This window comes from Natator depressus, chromosome 10, assembly GCF_965152275.1.
Source record: "Natator depressus isolate rNatDep1 chromosome 10, rNatDep2.hap1, whole genome shotgun sequence".
Taxonomy (NCBI): domain Eukaryota; kingdom Metazoa; phylum Chordata; order Testudines; family Cheloniidae; genus Natator; species Natator depressus.
This window is the reverse complement of record NC_134243.1, coordinates 17,478,227-17,495,546: the sequence shown is the minus strand read 5'-3', so window position 1 is coordinate 17,495,546 and position 17,320 is coordinate 17,478,227. Positions and strand designations below refer to the sequence as shown.

Sequence of the window (17,320 nt, the reverse complement as noted above, 5' to 3'; positions counted from 1 at the left end):
TTGAAATAAAGACGTCACATTCCCAAAGTGCTGTGTTATGTAAAAGACCTCTAGCTGTGGGGGGTGGGGAATTGCACTGTTTCTCTAAAATTTCGACACAGGCTTAGTGTTCTGAGGAACAACAACAAGCACAGCAGCAGAATAATAAGTAGAAATGGAAAAGAAAATTCTGCTTCCAGTCAATGTCATTAAAATGCTTTTGTTTGTACATATATTTCCTGGTTCCTGACAGAAAGGCATGCAGTTTATGGATAGAACTTTGTTCCTTCATCATTGTTTCTAAAATTGTAAGTCCAGTGGGACAAAATTGGGGGAAAAAAAAAGCAAAGGTCTACCACTGCTTGCTTAATATTGACGAATACATACCTTGTAGTGAGAAATATATCTGTCTAAAGCTGTGTAGATAGAGAAGAGTCCTTTGAAATACTTTACATATACTGCAAAAAGCTGATTCATCAAAAGGTGTAAGTTACCAAGATTGAAATATAAACAGACACGGAACAAAGAAATGAAGTCTTCTCCTCTGAGAGGACTGTGCCTGTGCTTTTTAAGATTACTAGTTTGGTGAAGATGCCATTCTTTTAATGGTTTACTGTGAAACATCAGGGTGAAAATGAAACGGACAGCAAGCTCCAAATGGGGTGGTTGTGCAAATAAAGGTTCCAGTCTTATTGTAAATTACTGTTAAGATTGTTTTGAGTTAATGGTAGCAGGGACAGACTCATAGTCTTCAAGGGTGGTCACAATCTTGCTAGGATCTTGGGACCCAGTGGAAGATCTGCACTGACGACTTCTGGATTTGGGGCCCTTTACCTGATAAAGTCCTAGCTCAGTGCAGAAGATTCTCCTTCCTCCTCCTCCTACTTTTAAAGCAGGATGATTCTGGGAGGAGATAGGAAGGCCAGAGAGAGAGGCTGGATAATACGGCAACATAGAAATTACAGAAATGTAGGGCTGGAAGGGACCACAAGGGATGTCTAGTCCATCCCCTGCCATGTCGAGGCAGGATTAAGTATGCCTATAGCATCCCTGACAGAAGCTTGTCTAACTTTTTCTTAATAACCTCCAGTGACGGAGATTCCACAACCTCCACACTTAACCTGTTCCAGTGCTTAACTATCCTTAAAGTTAGAAAGATTTTTCTTAATATCTAACCTAAATCTCCTTTGCTGCAAATTAAGCAGATTACTTCTTGTCCTACCCTTCGTGCACACAGAAAACAGTTGATCACTGTCCTCTATATAACAGCTCTTAACAGATTTGAGTATTTTTATCAGATCCCCACTCATTCTTCTGTTCTGTAGGCTAAACGTGCCAGTTCTTTCAACCTTTCCTCATAGGTCAGATTTTCTAAACCTCTTATCATCTTTGTTGCTCTCCCCTGAACTCTCTCCAGTTTTTTCGCATCTTTCTTAAAGTGTGGCACCCAAAATTGGATACAGTGCTCCATCTGAGGCCTCACCAATGCTGAACAGAGCAGAACTGTTACCTCCCATGTCTTAAATGTGACACTGCTGTTAAAACCTCCCAGAATATTTGCCTTTTTTGCAACAGAATCACATTGTTGACTCACATTCAGTGCCCATATGGCTTTGTCTGTTGCCACTTTCAGTATCCAAGATTTGTTGGGAGGGAAGAAGAGGGTATTCATTTTGTATAAGCACAAATATAGGTATCAGCAAAAGGATGAGTCTGGAATTATGCCATCACTAGTTAGCATTTCCCATGAAGCTGAATTTGATTAAGGATTTTGCACTTTTGCTACAGCTCTCAATTTAACAGTGGCAGTGTTACGAGGCTTCCATTTCTAGATTATTAAACATTCCACTGGAATATAGACATTTCCTTGTCAGCATTATTATTCAAAGTGTGTCAGAGTGCCTTTCCTTGAAATAAAAGGAGTGCTTGTGGCACCTTAGAGACTAACAAATTTGTTAGAGCATAAGCTTTTGTGAGCTACAGCTCGCTTCATTGGATGAATACAGTGGAAAATATAGTAGGGAGATTTTATATATACAGAGAACATGAAACAATGGGTGTTACCATACAGACTGTAACAAGAGTGATCAGGAAAGGTGAGCTATTACCAGCAGGAGAGCGGAGGTGGGGTGGGGGGAACCTTTTGAAGTGATAATCAAGTTGGGCCATTTCCCGCAGTTGACAAGAACAGTAGGACGGGAAATAAACAAGGGGAAATAGTTTTACTTTGTGTAATGACACATCCACTCCCAGTCTCTATTCAAGCCTAAGTTAATTGTATCCAGTTTGCAAATTAATTCCAATTCAGCAGTCTCTCGTTGGAGTCTGTTTTTGAAGTTTTTTTTGTTGAAGAATTGCCGCTATACTTACCTACATGCCTCCAGCTTTCATCCAAACCAGACCAGACCACACCACACGATCCATTGTCTACAGCCAAGCTCTACGATACAACTGCATTTGCTCCAACCCCTCAGACAGAGACCAACACCTACAAGATCTCTATCAAGCATTCTTACAACTACAATACCCACCTGCTGAAGTGAAGAAACAGATTGACAGAGCCAGAAGAGTACCCAGAAGTTACCTACTACAGGACAGGCCCAACAAAGAAAATAACAGAACGCCACTAGCCGTCACCTTCAGTCCCCAACTAAAACCTCTCCAACGCATCATCAAGGATCTACAGCCTATCTTGAAGGATGACCCATCACTCACAGATCTTGGGAGACAGGCCAGTCCTTGCTTACAAACAGCCCCCGAACCTGAAGCAAATACTCATTCACCAGCAGCCACACAGCAAAAACACTAACCCAAGAACCTATCCTTGCAACAAAGCCTGTTGCCAACTGTGTCCGCATATCTATTCAGGGGACACCATCATAGGGCCTAGTCACATCAGCCACACTATCAGAGGCTCGTTCACCTGCACATCTACCAATGTGATATATATGCCATCATGTGCCAGCAATGCCCCTCTGCGTTGTTCATTGGCCAAACTGGACAGTCTCTATGTAAAAGAATAAATGGACACAAATCAGACGTCAAGAATTATAACATTCAAAAACCAGTCAGAGAACACTTCAATCTCTTCGGTCACTCGATTACAGACCTAAAAGTGGCAATTCTTCAACAAAAAAATCTTTGAGGGTTGACAGGGGCAACACTTCTTGTTTTAGTCATAATCCCACTACTCAAAAAGTGAGTTTTTTTTTTTTAAGGCTTCTGCAGTGGAGGAGGTTAGGGTACCAGGTGTCTGATTTTTTTACCAGAAAGCCCAGTTGAAAAGGGACCCTGGCGGCTCCGGTCAACACTGCTGACCGGGCCATTAAAAGTCTGGTTGGAGGCACAGGCAGGCTCCCCTACCCGGCTCCATGCGACTCCTGGGAAGCTGCTGGCATGTCCTTCTGGCTGCTAGGTGGAGGGGCAGTGACGGGGGCTCTGTGTGCTGCCCTTGCCCCAGCGCCAGCTCAGCAGCTCCCATTGGCCAGGAACCGTGGCTAGTGGGAGCTGAGGGGGCAATGCCTGTATGCGCAGGCAGAGCCATGTGGTCGCATCTCCGCTTAGGAGCCAGAAGAAGATGTCACTGCTTCCGGGGAGCCTGCATCCCAAATCCCCTCCTGCGCACCAACCCCCTGTCGTAGCCCTGAAGCCTCCTCCTGCACCCCAAACCCTGGCCCCAGCTCAGAGCCCGCACCCCCAACTAGAACCCTCACCCCCCCCACACACTCCAACCCTCTGCCCCAGCCCAGACCCCCTCCTGCACCCATAACCTCTCATCCCCCTGCACCACCACAGAGCCTGCACTCAGAGCCCTCACCCCTGTCACACCCCACCCCACTGCCTCCCAGCCCAGTGAAAGTGAGCGAGGGTGGGGAAGAGCGAGTGATGGAGGAGGGGGGATAGAGTGAGAGGGGGCTGGGCAGAGGGTGGGGCAAGGGTCTTTAGTTTTCTGCGAATACAAAGTTGGCAACCCTAGAGAAGGTGAGAGTAAGGAGCGGGAGGGTGCAAGAGGACAAAGGCAGAGAGGACGATAAAGAGCAATATTTGTCAGCTCTTCCATATGAGAATTTCATAGGAGTTACTTGTCTAGCTCTAAAATAATAATAAAGTATATTATGAGCTACTGGGTTGACATCAGGAATTAGACCAAATGAAATAAATCAATATTACTATAAAATAGAAGTGGAGCTCTGGTTACCCAGCATTGCTGCTCACTCTGGGTTTGCAGTCAAGCAGTTGTCTGTATTGCTGGAAAGGAGATCCTAGAATTACATTGTCCAGTTCATTACCGTATGTTTAACTTCTTTTTAAAAGGAAATACTCAATGTACTGTTTTAAATAAATGTAACTATAAAATAATTTATTTCAGAACTAAATGTAATATGCTTGGCTCTGGCTTTGTTTTTTACAGATAATTTTACTCCAGAAAGTGTTAATGATACTGCCAAAGAAACCTGTTTAAACTGGTTCTTCAAGATTGCTTCAATCAGAGAGCTCATTCCCAGATTGTATCCTTTTCAGATGAGTTTGACTGTCAAAATGGTACACCATTATGCGTGAAGTTTTAAAAGGAATTCAAGTAATATGAGAACATAAACTTCACTATGTTGAAAATCTAAACAATGATGATCACCTCAGGTTTTAGTCTGAAAATATCTGTCTATCTTGTGTACTTACATGCCCCACTCCCATCACAACAGTATTTGAACACCTCTCAATCTTTAATGTATTTATCTTCACAAGACCCCTGTAAGGTAGTGAAATACTGTTATTACCATTTTTTTAACAGATGAGGAACTAACTGAGGCACAGAGTGGCTAGGTGACTTGACCCAGGTCATACAGTCAGATTGTGGTAGAGCAGGAAATTGAACCTCAGTCTCCCAAGACATAGCCTACTACCCTAACAGCTGGACCATTCTTTCTCTCCAGAATAGGAAGGCAAATGGAGCTCTCAATTGTTTTATTATAATTTGTATAATTTTTGTTACTATAGTGTCTGTCCAGGACCCCATTGTGCTGGTCGCTATAGAAACACAGAACAACAAGACAGTCTTTGCCCCAGGTTTTGCATTGAGAGTGAATTCCAACTTGTACTAAATCTTAATAGTGTAGTAGTTGAATCAGAAATCCAAGTGTCTATAGGATTTTAATGGTAACACAGACCTGTTAACTTCCAAAATTTCTGTTAACCCCATATTGATCTTCTCCTCCCAGCTCTTTCTTCTCCCTTTTTATATTGACCCCTTTAATTTTGTTTGGATTTTGAGCTTTGAAGTATTTTTGAATTCTTTGAATCATGTGGTACTGTAGCCTGAGTGCCATGGTGGTGGCTGGGGGGTGCGGTAGCACGTGATGATGATGATGGTTTATTAAGTTGAGTTTACATGCTATAAACTGGACATATTTGAAAATGAAATGGAAAAGCTATAAAAGCCACAAAACAAGTAGTGCAGTTAATAATATTAGGTCTCAGAGTACCCTTACCATGTGGTGCCCAAGAGAAATTAATTTCACAGCCAGGGAGTTGTCACAGTTCAGGGCATCTGTAAGTGTATTTCCCTTCAGTGGTTTAGCAAGGGCACCCACTCTTGGCCTTCAGCTCCCCAGCTGTTGCCTCTCTTGGATGGAGACTCTTGTGTGTGTCTCTTTCTCCCTTCTGACCGGGATATTCTCAGGTTGCGCAGTTCCCCTGCCTTCACTGTGTAATTCCAGCACTGAAAGGTTGCACAGGGGTATCTGCTTGCTCTCTCTTCAGAAATGGATAACAATGTAATTGTTACCATGCAGCTGTTTCTAAGCAAGCCTACTTTATTCTTAAGGTATGAAGCATTACAGAGCAATCATATTAAAAACAATAAAAGAACTTACATGCACACTAATATGCTTACCAGAGTTCATCCTAGCTCTCACATGGCCTATGGCAAGTCCAGTCTTTTAATACCCCACCCAACGGTCATCTTTATGGTTACAAGTTCATCAGAGCTTCCCAACTCAGAACAAGCCCCCAGTCTTAGGAGGCCTCATAGGTCAAGTCTTTCCAATCCTCCCCTAAGGACTGAGGCCCTGTGTGGACCAGGAGTCCTTTTGCTGGAGCAGGAAGAAGGTTGAAAGCCCCTCCCCAGGTTTTTATCTAAAAGTATTTCCTTTGTCTGTTGGTCTCTGGAGAATCCAATTCGAACCAGTATATGCATCTCTCTCCAGGGGCTGACTTCAAAGGGTTGACAGTGGAGGAAGTACATTAGCATTCCTCCTTCCTACGTATGTAGAAAAGGTACATACACTGCCATGTAGGGTTGCCAACTTTCTACTTGCACAAAACCGAACACCCCTGCCCGGCCCCTCCTCCGAGGCCCCGCCCCTTCTCCAGGACCCCGGCCCCACTCTCTCCATCCCTCGCTCCCTCTGTTGCTCGCTCTTCCCACCTTCACTTGCTTGCTCATTTTCACCGGGCTGGCTCAGGGGGCGTTGGGGTGTGAGGGGGTGAGGGATCTGGCTGGGGGTGCGGGCTCTGGTGTGGGACTGGGCATGAGGGATTTGGGGTGTGGGAGGGTGCTTCAGGCTGGGAGCCAGGGGTTCGGAGGGCAGGAGGGGGATCAGGGCTGAGGCAGGGGGTTGGGGTGCAGGAGGAGATCAGGGGTGCAGGCTCTGGGCAGCGCTTACCTCAAGCAGCTCCCGGAAGCAGTGGCATGTCCTCCCTCCAGCTCCTACGCGGAGGTACGGCCTGGTGGCTCTACATGCTGTCCCGTCCGCAAGCGCTGCCCCTGTAGCTCCCATTTCCCGCAGTTCCCGGCCAATGGAGGCTGCAGAGCTGGCGCTTGGGGCAGGGGCAGCGTACGGAGGTGTAGGTGCTGGAGGGGAGACATGCCGCTGCTTCTGGAAGCTGCGTGGAGCCTGCTTTAGCCCCACTGTGCTGCTGACCTGACTTTTAATAGCCTGGTCATCAGTGCTGCCCGGAGCCGCCAGGGTCCCTTTTCGACTGGGCATTCTGGCTGAAGACTGGACGCTTGGCAACCCTACTGCCACAACAACACAGTAATGTACATACAGTACGCCCGAAATGGGGTTAAAATAAACCTTATTGAATTAGGGCTATCTTAATTCCATAAGATTTGCTCAATATACTACAGGATATTTTCAATCTGTCAGAGGAGTAGTTTTGTTTTTCTTACAAGGAATACATCTTGGAGTATTTTTCCTTAACTTGGTTTTGTTGTAGCTATGTGGAAGCAGCAATACTGAAATGCAACAAGTTTCTGTCCAAAACGTAAGGCTAACATGCAATTAATAAATATGGACAGCCAACGAATGGGTACATGTTAAAGTAGCATGCCGAGAATTAAGTATGAAAGTTCCACTATCAATAATGGCAGGAAACTTCTGTGCTTTTGGAGGGGGCAATATTGATTGCTTTGGGCTCCTGATACAAATCCCATCAAGGCAGAATATTAGCACAGCTGCTGACGAACTGATGCATCCACTTCAGAGCACTTGCATAACTGTAGTATGAATGGAAAGTGAAGCATTTTTGGGGGGCCGAGGAGGAGGGGTTTACAAAACTGAAAGGAAAGCAAAATTGATGGGAGGTGGCTGAAGGTAAAGGAGAGGGTAACACAGTAAGAGAAATAGGTAGGTCAGTAACCAGGCTAAAGGCAAGGTGAGGAAACAAGGCAGAGGCAGTGAGCCTGGAAAGCAGCTGGGGAATAGGCTCCAAGCCAACCGGAATCAATATTGTTTTAAAAATAGCCCTTCAGGACTAACGGGCCTTTGCAGTTAATTGCTAAAATGAATGCTATAATCTCAATGGCTCTACAATGACAGCTTGATTATTTTTGGGCCTCCCAGTATGGGCCTGATCACACTTGTGCCAGTGCAGGTGTGTGCTGGAGGGGCAGGAGGAGTATAAACAGCCCACAGCACCTGCATGCAACAGGTCTGTGGTGAGTCCCTCCTTATAACCATAGCAGGTGAAACTGGGAGTGAAGTGGGACCAGTGGATCTGTGACTGACTAGGAGATTCCTTGGCCATCATAGATCCACTGCCTCTGAGGCTTTTGGGCTGCTGCATCCCTGAGACTACATTGCAACCAGAGAGAAGCTCCAGCTTCTCCAGTCTAGAGGAAAGGCTTCTTTCCTTCCATCAGTCCCCCAGCTCTTTGCAAATCTCCAGTACATAGCCTGGCTGCTCCCAAGGGTAAGTAGTATAATTCATGTCTAAGATGTTACTTAGAGAACTAGTTAAATTTTACTTCTAAATTAGACTTTGTGCTAATATGACTTTCCTTGATTCTTTTAATTCTTGCTCACATGTACATTTAATAATGCAGCCTTTCAAGTTATCAGTATGCGTTGTGGTGCTCTGATCAATTCATAAACTTCAAAATTTAATTTTTCAAAAATCTTAACAGGGGAATTTCAGAATGTCTCCCGCGACTAACGGCTATGATTAGAGGAATTGGAGATCCACTGGTTGCAGTCTATGCAAGAGCGTACCTGTGCAGGGTAGGCTATAATTTAACATTATTTAAAGTGAGCTTATATCAATGGTATATTTCTGTCTTCCTGCAGCCTCACCTGCCAAAAAAGGAAGATTTTAATTAGTGGCAGGTTTTCTCTGGCCCAAAAAGCGGCCTGTTCCTCCTCTTAGAAAATTGCAAGGCAGGATAACTTTTCCATTATAGTCACAATTTGAAAACCTGCTGCATAATTGCCTATAATAATCATAGTAATTAAAAACTAATTTTCCAAGCTTGTCCTGCCAGTACTTCCTCCTGAGGGAAGGGGAAAATTGGGGACTGAGTCATAAAGAAAGCTTGTAGCTTTGTGGTATTACAGACTGCTATCTGAGTGCTAAGCATGGCTTTTCCGAGGTACTGTACAAGCTTTCCTTCTACTTGAATTCATTGTCTCCCTGTTCATGCCACGAGAGCATCTGCTTTTGGAGGACGGCTTGATGAGCTTCATGATGAAAAAGAGTTAATTTGATGTCGTGTTTTAAAAACTAGGAGTTTGTGCACTTTGTATCTTGCGTCGGCTGAGCTTATTACACGCACTAGAGGCTCCTTGGTTTCCCCTATAAGCGCGATGTCTGCCACCCTCCCTTCCACCTCTATTTCAGGGATTTGCTGCAACTCCCTCCAATTGCTCCCTGCCAGGGCTTCTGTGTGCACCCTAAATCCCTCTCCTCCCATGCCATGGTCCCCCATTCCTCCCTCCTTGCTAGGTGCGCTGTGTGCCCCTCCTTCCCTCATATAAGGTCCTCCCAATTTTCCCCATAAGGGAGTTCTGTGTTCCCCCATTCAAGGATCCCCATTCTTCTCCCTATGTCAGTGGTTCCCAAACTGGGGTTCGCAAAATGTTACAGGGAGTTCTCGGGGGGGGGGAATTCCCTAATGGCGAACAGAGCTGTCCCTAGGGATCCCAGGCAGCACGGGGCCAGCAGCCCGGAGCCCCTGGACTTCCAAGAGTTAAGCAGATCAAAGCAAGCATATCTATCACACTGAGGAGATTTAAACTTCAAGACTCCTTATAAGAAATGGAAAGGGAGGTGGATATTTTTTGCTGTTTTTAAAATTAAATAGGCAGCTAGTATTGTTTTAAAATTATTGTGAAGAACAAGTTTAAGCTTTGTTGTAACGTGCGTTGTTTGCCTGGACTGCTCAAGACCTGAATGCTTATGTAGGAGGAATTCTTTGAGTTGGCATCTTAAATACCTTCATGCTGTTTCACATCTGATATTCTTTGATGAAACACAGGAGCCTCAACTTATAACAGGTTTATTCAAAGTGATACAAACTACGAAAGTGAGATCTTGGAAGAGCGTTGCCGTTTTCATAATGTAATAAAAATACTGTAATGATAAATAATAGTTGATAAATAGTGTGTAATAAGCATGTCATAAAAACAAATTTTATATTTCCAAGATCACTGCTTTTATAATTTATACTCTGGTAAAGGAGAAAATCCCTGGAAATATTCATTTTCAGGAGGGGGTTTGCGAGACTTGACATTTTAGTGAAAGGGGTTCACAGGTTGTTAAAGTTTGGGAACCACTGCCCTATGGTAAGCACTCTTTGTGCATCCCCTTCCCCCTGATGCCAGAGTCTCTGTCTTCCCTGCCCCCAGTTGCTCTCCAAGGAGTTCTGTGTGTGTCATTCTCCCTCCCACTATGCCAGGTGTGTGCACCCCCGGCCCCTCCTCATCATTATTATTCTTTCTGTCTGGGAGATAATCATCCAGGGTGTCATCATATTAAACTCTGTCGTGGGGGGATGAGCAGAGGTGAGATGGGGGTTGCTGTTGTGCTGGAAGGTATTAATGGGTGCCATCAACCACTTGTTTGATCAACAGACAGTTGCATAGGTGCTGAAAGCTGTGGCTGTGCTAGTCAGATGGCAGCAGCTACATGTACCCCCCTTCTCCCCTTTCCAGTTTCCCAGTTTTCCCCAAAATCAGTGGGGTTCTGACAACTGATGTCTAGACCATTCCCTGAAATTTTGGAATTGATCGGATGCATCGCATTACATGCATACGTACAGACAGAAATGCTGTCAAATTGTGTAAGGCCTTGATGGTTTGGCCGATGAAATGTTCCAGGTACCACCACATTGGATGTTTGTGGCCTTAACAGTCTGCCATAAGGTATTTTTTTAAAACAAGAAAAGAAATCTTGGTCCGGAATGAAAGCAGAAGTTAGAGAAATAGACTCCCCCCTAGCAGGAGGTAAAATTGTGTCACACATACTTGCTTTCTGTTGACACCTAATTAATTAAAAGAAAATTTCAAACTAACCCTGGTGAAGATGGTGGGAATAAAAACCTTCTAAAAACTAACAGTTCGAAAATAGTGAAGCTGTAGTGCAGACACAAATAAGATCTGTAAAGAAGCAGCATCGCTGAATAGAGGTATCTCTGCTGTTGAATTGAATCAAAGAACCAGCTCTCTCTATGGAAAGTTCATGGGGCAGTGCATTTTTTTTAAAGTGTATATGACTCAAATAGAAACAAAATATAAAGGCTAGAGATGCTTGGTCTGGGTGGGTGGTGGGTACCTGCAGCTGCCGACAAAGTCAGTGGGAGTGGCAGGCACCTCTCATGATCAGGCCTTGGGTGAGCAAAGTGATAGGGGAGGAGTCTTAGAAGCTGTTGGGTTTTTTTTTTTTTTAAACATAACTGACTTATAGCTTTTTCATGAGTCATTTGTGTTCCACTTTCTCTTCTCTTACACTTGCACATAACACATTTTTTTTTACCTTTTTTCTTTTCTTTAAAAAAAAAAAAAGAAAGAAAGAAAAGAAATTATAGTAAAAAATACCCTGCATTAAAAAATCATTAGTTAAGTTGCAAAATCAAGCACTCAAGAATTAGGAAAGTCCAGACTTAAAATTGCCTGTGACCCCTTAATTCACCCCCTTACATGTTTATACATTACAGTAGTCTTTAATTACACGGTCCTGTACTATTTTTTTTCACAGGACCCCTACTTCATTCAGTGCAAGGAATGGATGAACCAAAGGGCAGCCTTAAATATGGCTTTTCCTAACATTTGAATGCTAGTTTTTTCTCTTACTGGTCATGAACACCATACTAGGACCTGTTCTCAACAACCTCGTTTAAACACAGTAGTAGCTAGCACAGTTCTGGTCTCAGTGGATGGGGCCATAATATCACTTTCTAGTGAGTCAGGGATAATGATGGGCAAAAAGCATTCTGTTCAGTACTCTGCTATAATATCTTCATCTTATTGATATGCGTGTGAATATACTTATTCCCTGGTGAATAACTCTATTTCATAGCTGAAAGAGGATGGTAAGTGGTACAGATACAATTTTTCTCTTTCTTCAAATGTAGGTCGGAATGGAAGTAGCTCCTCATCGTAAAGAAAGCCTTAACAAGAATTTTTTTGACTTCCTTCTAACATTTAAGCAAGTAAGCAAATACGTTTGTATTGCCTGAGTGATGAAATAAGGATGTTCCTTGAGCAACTGATGATGAAAATGCTTTTTACGAATCCCTTTAAAAGTTCTAGAATCTAGAGTTGTAAATATTTTTGAAACTGTGAATCTGAAAAAAAAAATGTCACCAGCCAATAGATGTCACCAGCAAAATTGATGTTTACTAGACTGCACTATTTACCTTTACTGTGGTATTTCCTATATTTAGAATGGGAAATACTGCACATATTGTGGTAAATTTAGCTACTGTACATGCTATATGCCCAAATTTTAAATAGTGCCCACTGTATATTTCTTCCGAATACAGGAAAATATGCAGAATACTTGTTGAGCATGCTGTGTAATTCAGTTACCCTGGTCTCTCAAAGCTTTCAATTAACCTATAACTTGAAGTTTTGTTTCCAGTTTCTCATAGCCCCAGTCAGCTGCCTTTTCCCCCCCCCCCCATGGCAGCTCTTTCATCTTTTACTTCCTTTACAGATGCATGGGGATACTGTTCAGAATCAGCTGGTAGTGCAGTGTGTGGAGATTCCATTGTATTTGACTCTCTACTCTCCTGCTATAGATTGGATTTTACAGTGTATCGCATACCGTGCTCCTGAGGTAAATGACATAGTCACCATGTAAATAAATGCTTGATAGTTAACTGGAACAAAGAACATATACAATATCTGATTTTTAGAAGATGTTATAGATTCCTATGGTAATTGTTAATTGCTAGACCATTTAGTACATATTGATGTAGGACCTAGGATGCTATATTCAAACTTGAATTGAAAAATGACCAAAGCTTATGTGAGTGATATTATTAACAGATATAGTTATAGTGCTGTAAATATACACTGGACTTTACACAGCTAGCTAAGATACATGCAATGCTCTGAAGTGCCTACATTCTAAGTAACCATAAATAGTTTCCAGTGAGAGTGCTTGAAAAGACAAAAAGGCCAATGTGAAAGGACGAGTAAGTGTAAAAACAAAACCATAGTGAAGGAGGCATAAGTGGATTCATAATTATTTTTAGTTGTATATATTAAGTTTAAAATTATAAGGCAAAGTTGAAGAATAAATGTAATATTACACCACGGACTAAAATAAGTCAGCTTCATTATTCCACAAAGCTTATTTCCCTTTCATAGTTTTAATATAAACGGAGATGCAGAAACAGAACTGTGGGTATAAGTAAATAAAAAGCGGGCAACTTCTTCTCTGTCTGATATGACTCTTGGGATAAAAATATAGTACTAGTGGTAATCGAAATTTGCACCAGAACAAGTGATTGGGAAATTTTATCTCAACCACAATAATAATAATAAACCGTATTTTCTAAGGTGAGCCTATCAGATCTTTAAATTCCCAACAAAACATGAAATGCATCTGAGACAATCACAATCTGATGCAGAATTCTGAAGAAAGTGGAAATAATAAAAGTTGACTTAAAAAAAAAAACTTTCTGAAAATATAGGAAGCTAGTGGTTCCCCTTTGGGTAAAGAAGGGGGTCCAGAAAAATGTTGCCCTCTAAGCTTGTCTCCAGCAATGGGCAAAGTACAAGTAATGCAGATCAAGGGCAGCATATGGGTAATAGGTGTATGTATGAAAGAAGTGCTAACAAGCCTTAACAATAATCAAATGAGCAGTGCCAATATAAAGCCATTCTTGTTGTAGTTCATGTTTACAGATTATGTAGAATCTAAATAATGTAAATGCTTTTAAATAATGAAGATGCTAAAGACATTTTAAAGGTGAAACCTCACCCACACGAAAATGCACATCTGATTGCTTTGTACAGGACTCTGCATAACATGTCTCCTGGGGCCAAACTAGTGACCCCATGATGCTGTTCTTCGCACTGCTTTATCAACTTAGCGATGCAAATTGCACCTTTTTTTATTTATAAACATGATCAACATAATATTATAACCAGCCTAAAAATAGTCTGAAACAGAAATTAATTTCTAAGGAGACATTACAACACTTCATTATTTGAGAGGAAAGCTGAAGGAAGTCGAGTCATGAGGAGAATTTAAATCTGCTGTGATTGCCTCCTTGTTTAAAGCAGGGGTGGGTAAACTATGGCCTGGGGGCCGCATGCGGCCCTCCAGACACTTTAATCCGACCCTTGACCAGGGAGTGGGGTTTGGGGCTTGCCCTGCTCCGGTGCTCCAGCCAGGAAGTGGGGTTGGGAGCTTGCCCCACTCGGTGCAACTGCCAGAAGCAGTGGCATGTTCCCCCTCCGGCTCCTACACATAGGGGCAGCCAAGGGGTTCTGCACGCTGCCACTGACCCCACAGCTCCCATTGGCCATGCCTGGCCATACCTTCGTGTAGGAGCCGGAGTGGGGACATGCTGCTGCTTCTGGGAGGCGCTTGAGGTAAGCGCCACCCGGAGCCTTCACCCCTGACCCCCTCCTGCACCCCAACCCTCAATTTCATGAGCATTCATGGCCTGCCATACAATTTCCATACTCACATGTGGCCATCAGGCCAAAAAGTTTGCCTGGTTTAAAGGCTTGTTTAAAAATTATCTTCTTAGAAATCAACTCTTTCTCATATTTAGAGAAGAATAGACTAAACCCCAATAGGTATGAGCATACATTTTAAAACTCTTGTACACAGGAAAAATATATGTATATTGGAAATAATAATAAGAAGCAATTGTATTAAACCACAAATGAGAACATTTACATTTTATAGTCAATACTGCATTTTCTTTCTTACTGTCCCAGTCGCTGGTATCATCTTGCTTTCTTGATCTTCTGATTCTATTCAGTTTCTTCTGTCATACTGTTATAAACTAGTGAGGAAAAAATTGGTTAGCTCTGGGCTTTGTAATTGCTTAACATAGCCAACAAGCTACTTAAAACTTCAATCAGTGTTTCTGCATTCTGCAGTAAAGAGCTAGTAGTATTCCCATCTCTTGCCAGAGGTAATTGACCATGTCATTTTTCAGAGAGAGAACCTTTTCCAGACATGACTAAAGACCTGAAAACTTGATTTTTATAAAATAAAGTAGCAAGTCAGATTAAAATGTCACTATATCCATGCAATATATTTGTTTTATATTGCACCACCCACAGTATTTTCTTTTGACTAGATGTAGTGTTTGGAATGTAGTCGCTATGTAATGAAATTCACCTCTAGCTAATGTAAAGTTTTCCAAAAGCTGTGAGAATGTTTTATTTGGGTGGTCCATACTTTTTGATTTGAATGAAATCACTGTTCTAGATTCTGCTTACCGAGATGATGGAAAGATGCAAGAAACTGGGGAACAAGTAAGTACTGCATGGTCAACAGACCATGAGTCAGAAATCTAAATCTTATGTTAGACTCTTATAATCCAGTTCTTTGTATAATGTGTCTCATTTTATTTTGTTGCAGGAGTACTTTATTAAACTACTAAAACTGAGATGTAGTATCTGTGTTCCCTGAATTTTTTTTTCACCCAAAATTCCAGTGGATTTGGCTGTGGCAAAAAGGTTAAATGACCCAATTGTCAGATGAGCTAGAGTTCATGCTAGGATTAAACCCCATGATACTTTGTGCTCCCAGTCATTTCCTTTGAGAACTACACATGCTACATCTTCTTCTGTTCCCCTTTTTTACTTTTGCCAATTGGCCAATATGTGTATACTGTGAGGGAGGTTGCAAGCAGGTGACTGAACAGTGCCATTTTAAGGCTAAGAATAGCCTTCCAAGCCTGTCTCAGGAAGGATGTGCATTCATTCCTAGTTAACTTAGTCCCTGTCTGAACTAGAAAAATGAGCAGAAAATGGTTTTCAAATACAATTCATCCCATCTCCATACATTAACCTGAACTGGAATGTGGTTTGGCCTGGTCTGCACAGGTTTACCTGTATTTCGTGACTGATTCAGAAAGGTTAATTGCTAGTCTTGAATCCTCTTTCTGAATTGTGTGAGCATGGTTTAGCCCAAGTTATACTGGCTGGTTTCAGTTTGGTTTATTAGGTGGGCAGGGAGGAGGTCTTTGAAAATTGTTTGTAAACATGATTAATTTTTTTACTAAACAGTGAGCTAGTGTAATCTGCTTTGAGTGAAGAGCCGGAAATGCATTACCCTTTTATCCAAAAGAAAGATATTGTAACACCTAACATGTGACTGAGTTAAGGAGTGGAGAAGTTTGACTCAAAATCAGGGGTGAGGAGGCAAAAATCATGCTTTTAGACTCACTGTATTAGGTTCTGTCTATAGATTTTTGGTTTATTCTACAGCATTTGTCTTTAAATTAAATAGTTTCTAGTCTTTTGGGTTGTGAAGACAGATTTTCTGCTTAGTCTGTGCACAGCTCTCTTGTTTGCTTTGCAGCAAGGCAAATTTCACAATGTAGCACCAAGAGAGCTGAGAAATTTCCTATGTGTTTTAATGGAGTGTTAATTTCAGTCTATTTTTGACCTTTTAAATGCTTACACAATGTAGCTTATTGGAAATTGAATAACCCAGCTCTGACCATTGTTTTGTAGGTTAACAACAAGAAGCAAATTTCTGCCCTCTTACGTGCACCTCATTGAATGATATTTTAGATTTATATGGTGATTTTCATTGCTAAATTTTAAATCCCAAGCCCTTCACTAACTACATACATGCAATGTCACTATAATTCAGACATCTCTGGGTGAAAGGTAGCAGCCAACTTGTGCAACATGCTGTGGACAACAGTTGGTGGCATGGAAATGTGTGGATAAGGCCAAGGGCAAATTCCTACTAAGTGCTATGTGATCACTGTAATCCCATTCACTTCTGTTCTGCAAAAGACCCCCACAAACAGTAAATTGCACAGTATTCACTTTATTGAATTCAAAAGAATGAAGGACTGAGTGTCGACTCTGCTGGGGTTACAAGTCAAAATGGAAGTTGTGCAGATGTATCTCAGGGCAGAATTTGGCCCTGAATATTTGTTTTAAAACGCTGTCAAATTGAGTTACTTTTTCTGAAGTGCAGTACATTGGATTGCCTCTTCAACAGCTAACTTACAATATAAATTTCAGGTTTCAATTATTACATCTGTAGACAATAATAATCACCTTTATTATAACCATATGGATTTATTTCTGTTCTACCAGCTCATTTAGTAGAAATCAGCCTCACAGCAACAGCTTTAGTTAATGCAACAAAGCTTCAGTGAAGGCTGTTGCCATACCAAAAGATACTTTCAATTGCAGGGACTTCAGACAGAAGAAGAAAATAGAATAGTTCAGCAAATGTGCAAAGACTATCCCAATATTACTGTTTCTTTTTACTGAATAGCCAATGGTCTCCAGCTTGGTGAGTGATGTGCCAGTATTATAAGGAAATCTGCTCTCAGCTAGTGATAGCTTGGAAGAAAGTTGATCCTTGTGTAAGAAATCGAATGTAAAATTTATTTTAAAGACAA

General features: G+C 42.0%; 1 protein-coding gene across 2 annotated transcripts in view; it reads left to right on the top strand.

Annotated features, from left to right (window-relative positions):
* VPS35L (VPS35 endosomal protein sorting factor like) overlaps positions 1-17,320 on the top strand; it is a 121,866-nt gene that overhangs the window by 28,874 nt on the left and 75,672 nt on the right. For both annotated transcript variants that reach the window (XM_074965354.1, XM_074965353.1), the window contains exons 10-15: positions 4,391-4,487; positions 7,198-7,245; positions 8,387-8,480; positions 11,828-11,905; positions 12,412-12,534; positions 15,157-15,203. In XM_074965354.1, coding sequence (XP_074821455.1) covers positions 4,391-4,487; positions 7,198-7,245; positions 8,387-8,480; positions 11,828-11,905; positions 12,412-12,534; positions 15,157-15,203 — 487 coding nt within the window. The remainder of the gene's footprint in view (positions 1-4,390; positions 4,488-7,197; positions 7,246-8,386; positions 8,481-11,827; positions 11,906-12,411; positions 12,535-15,156; positions 15,204-17,320) is intronic.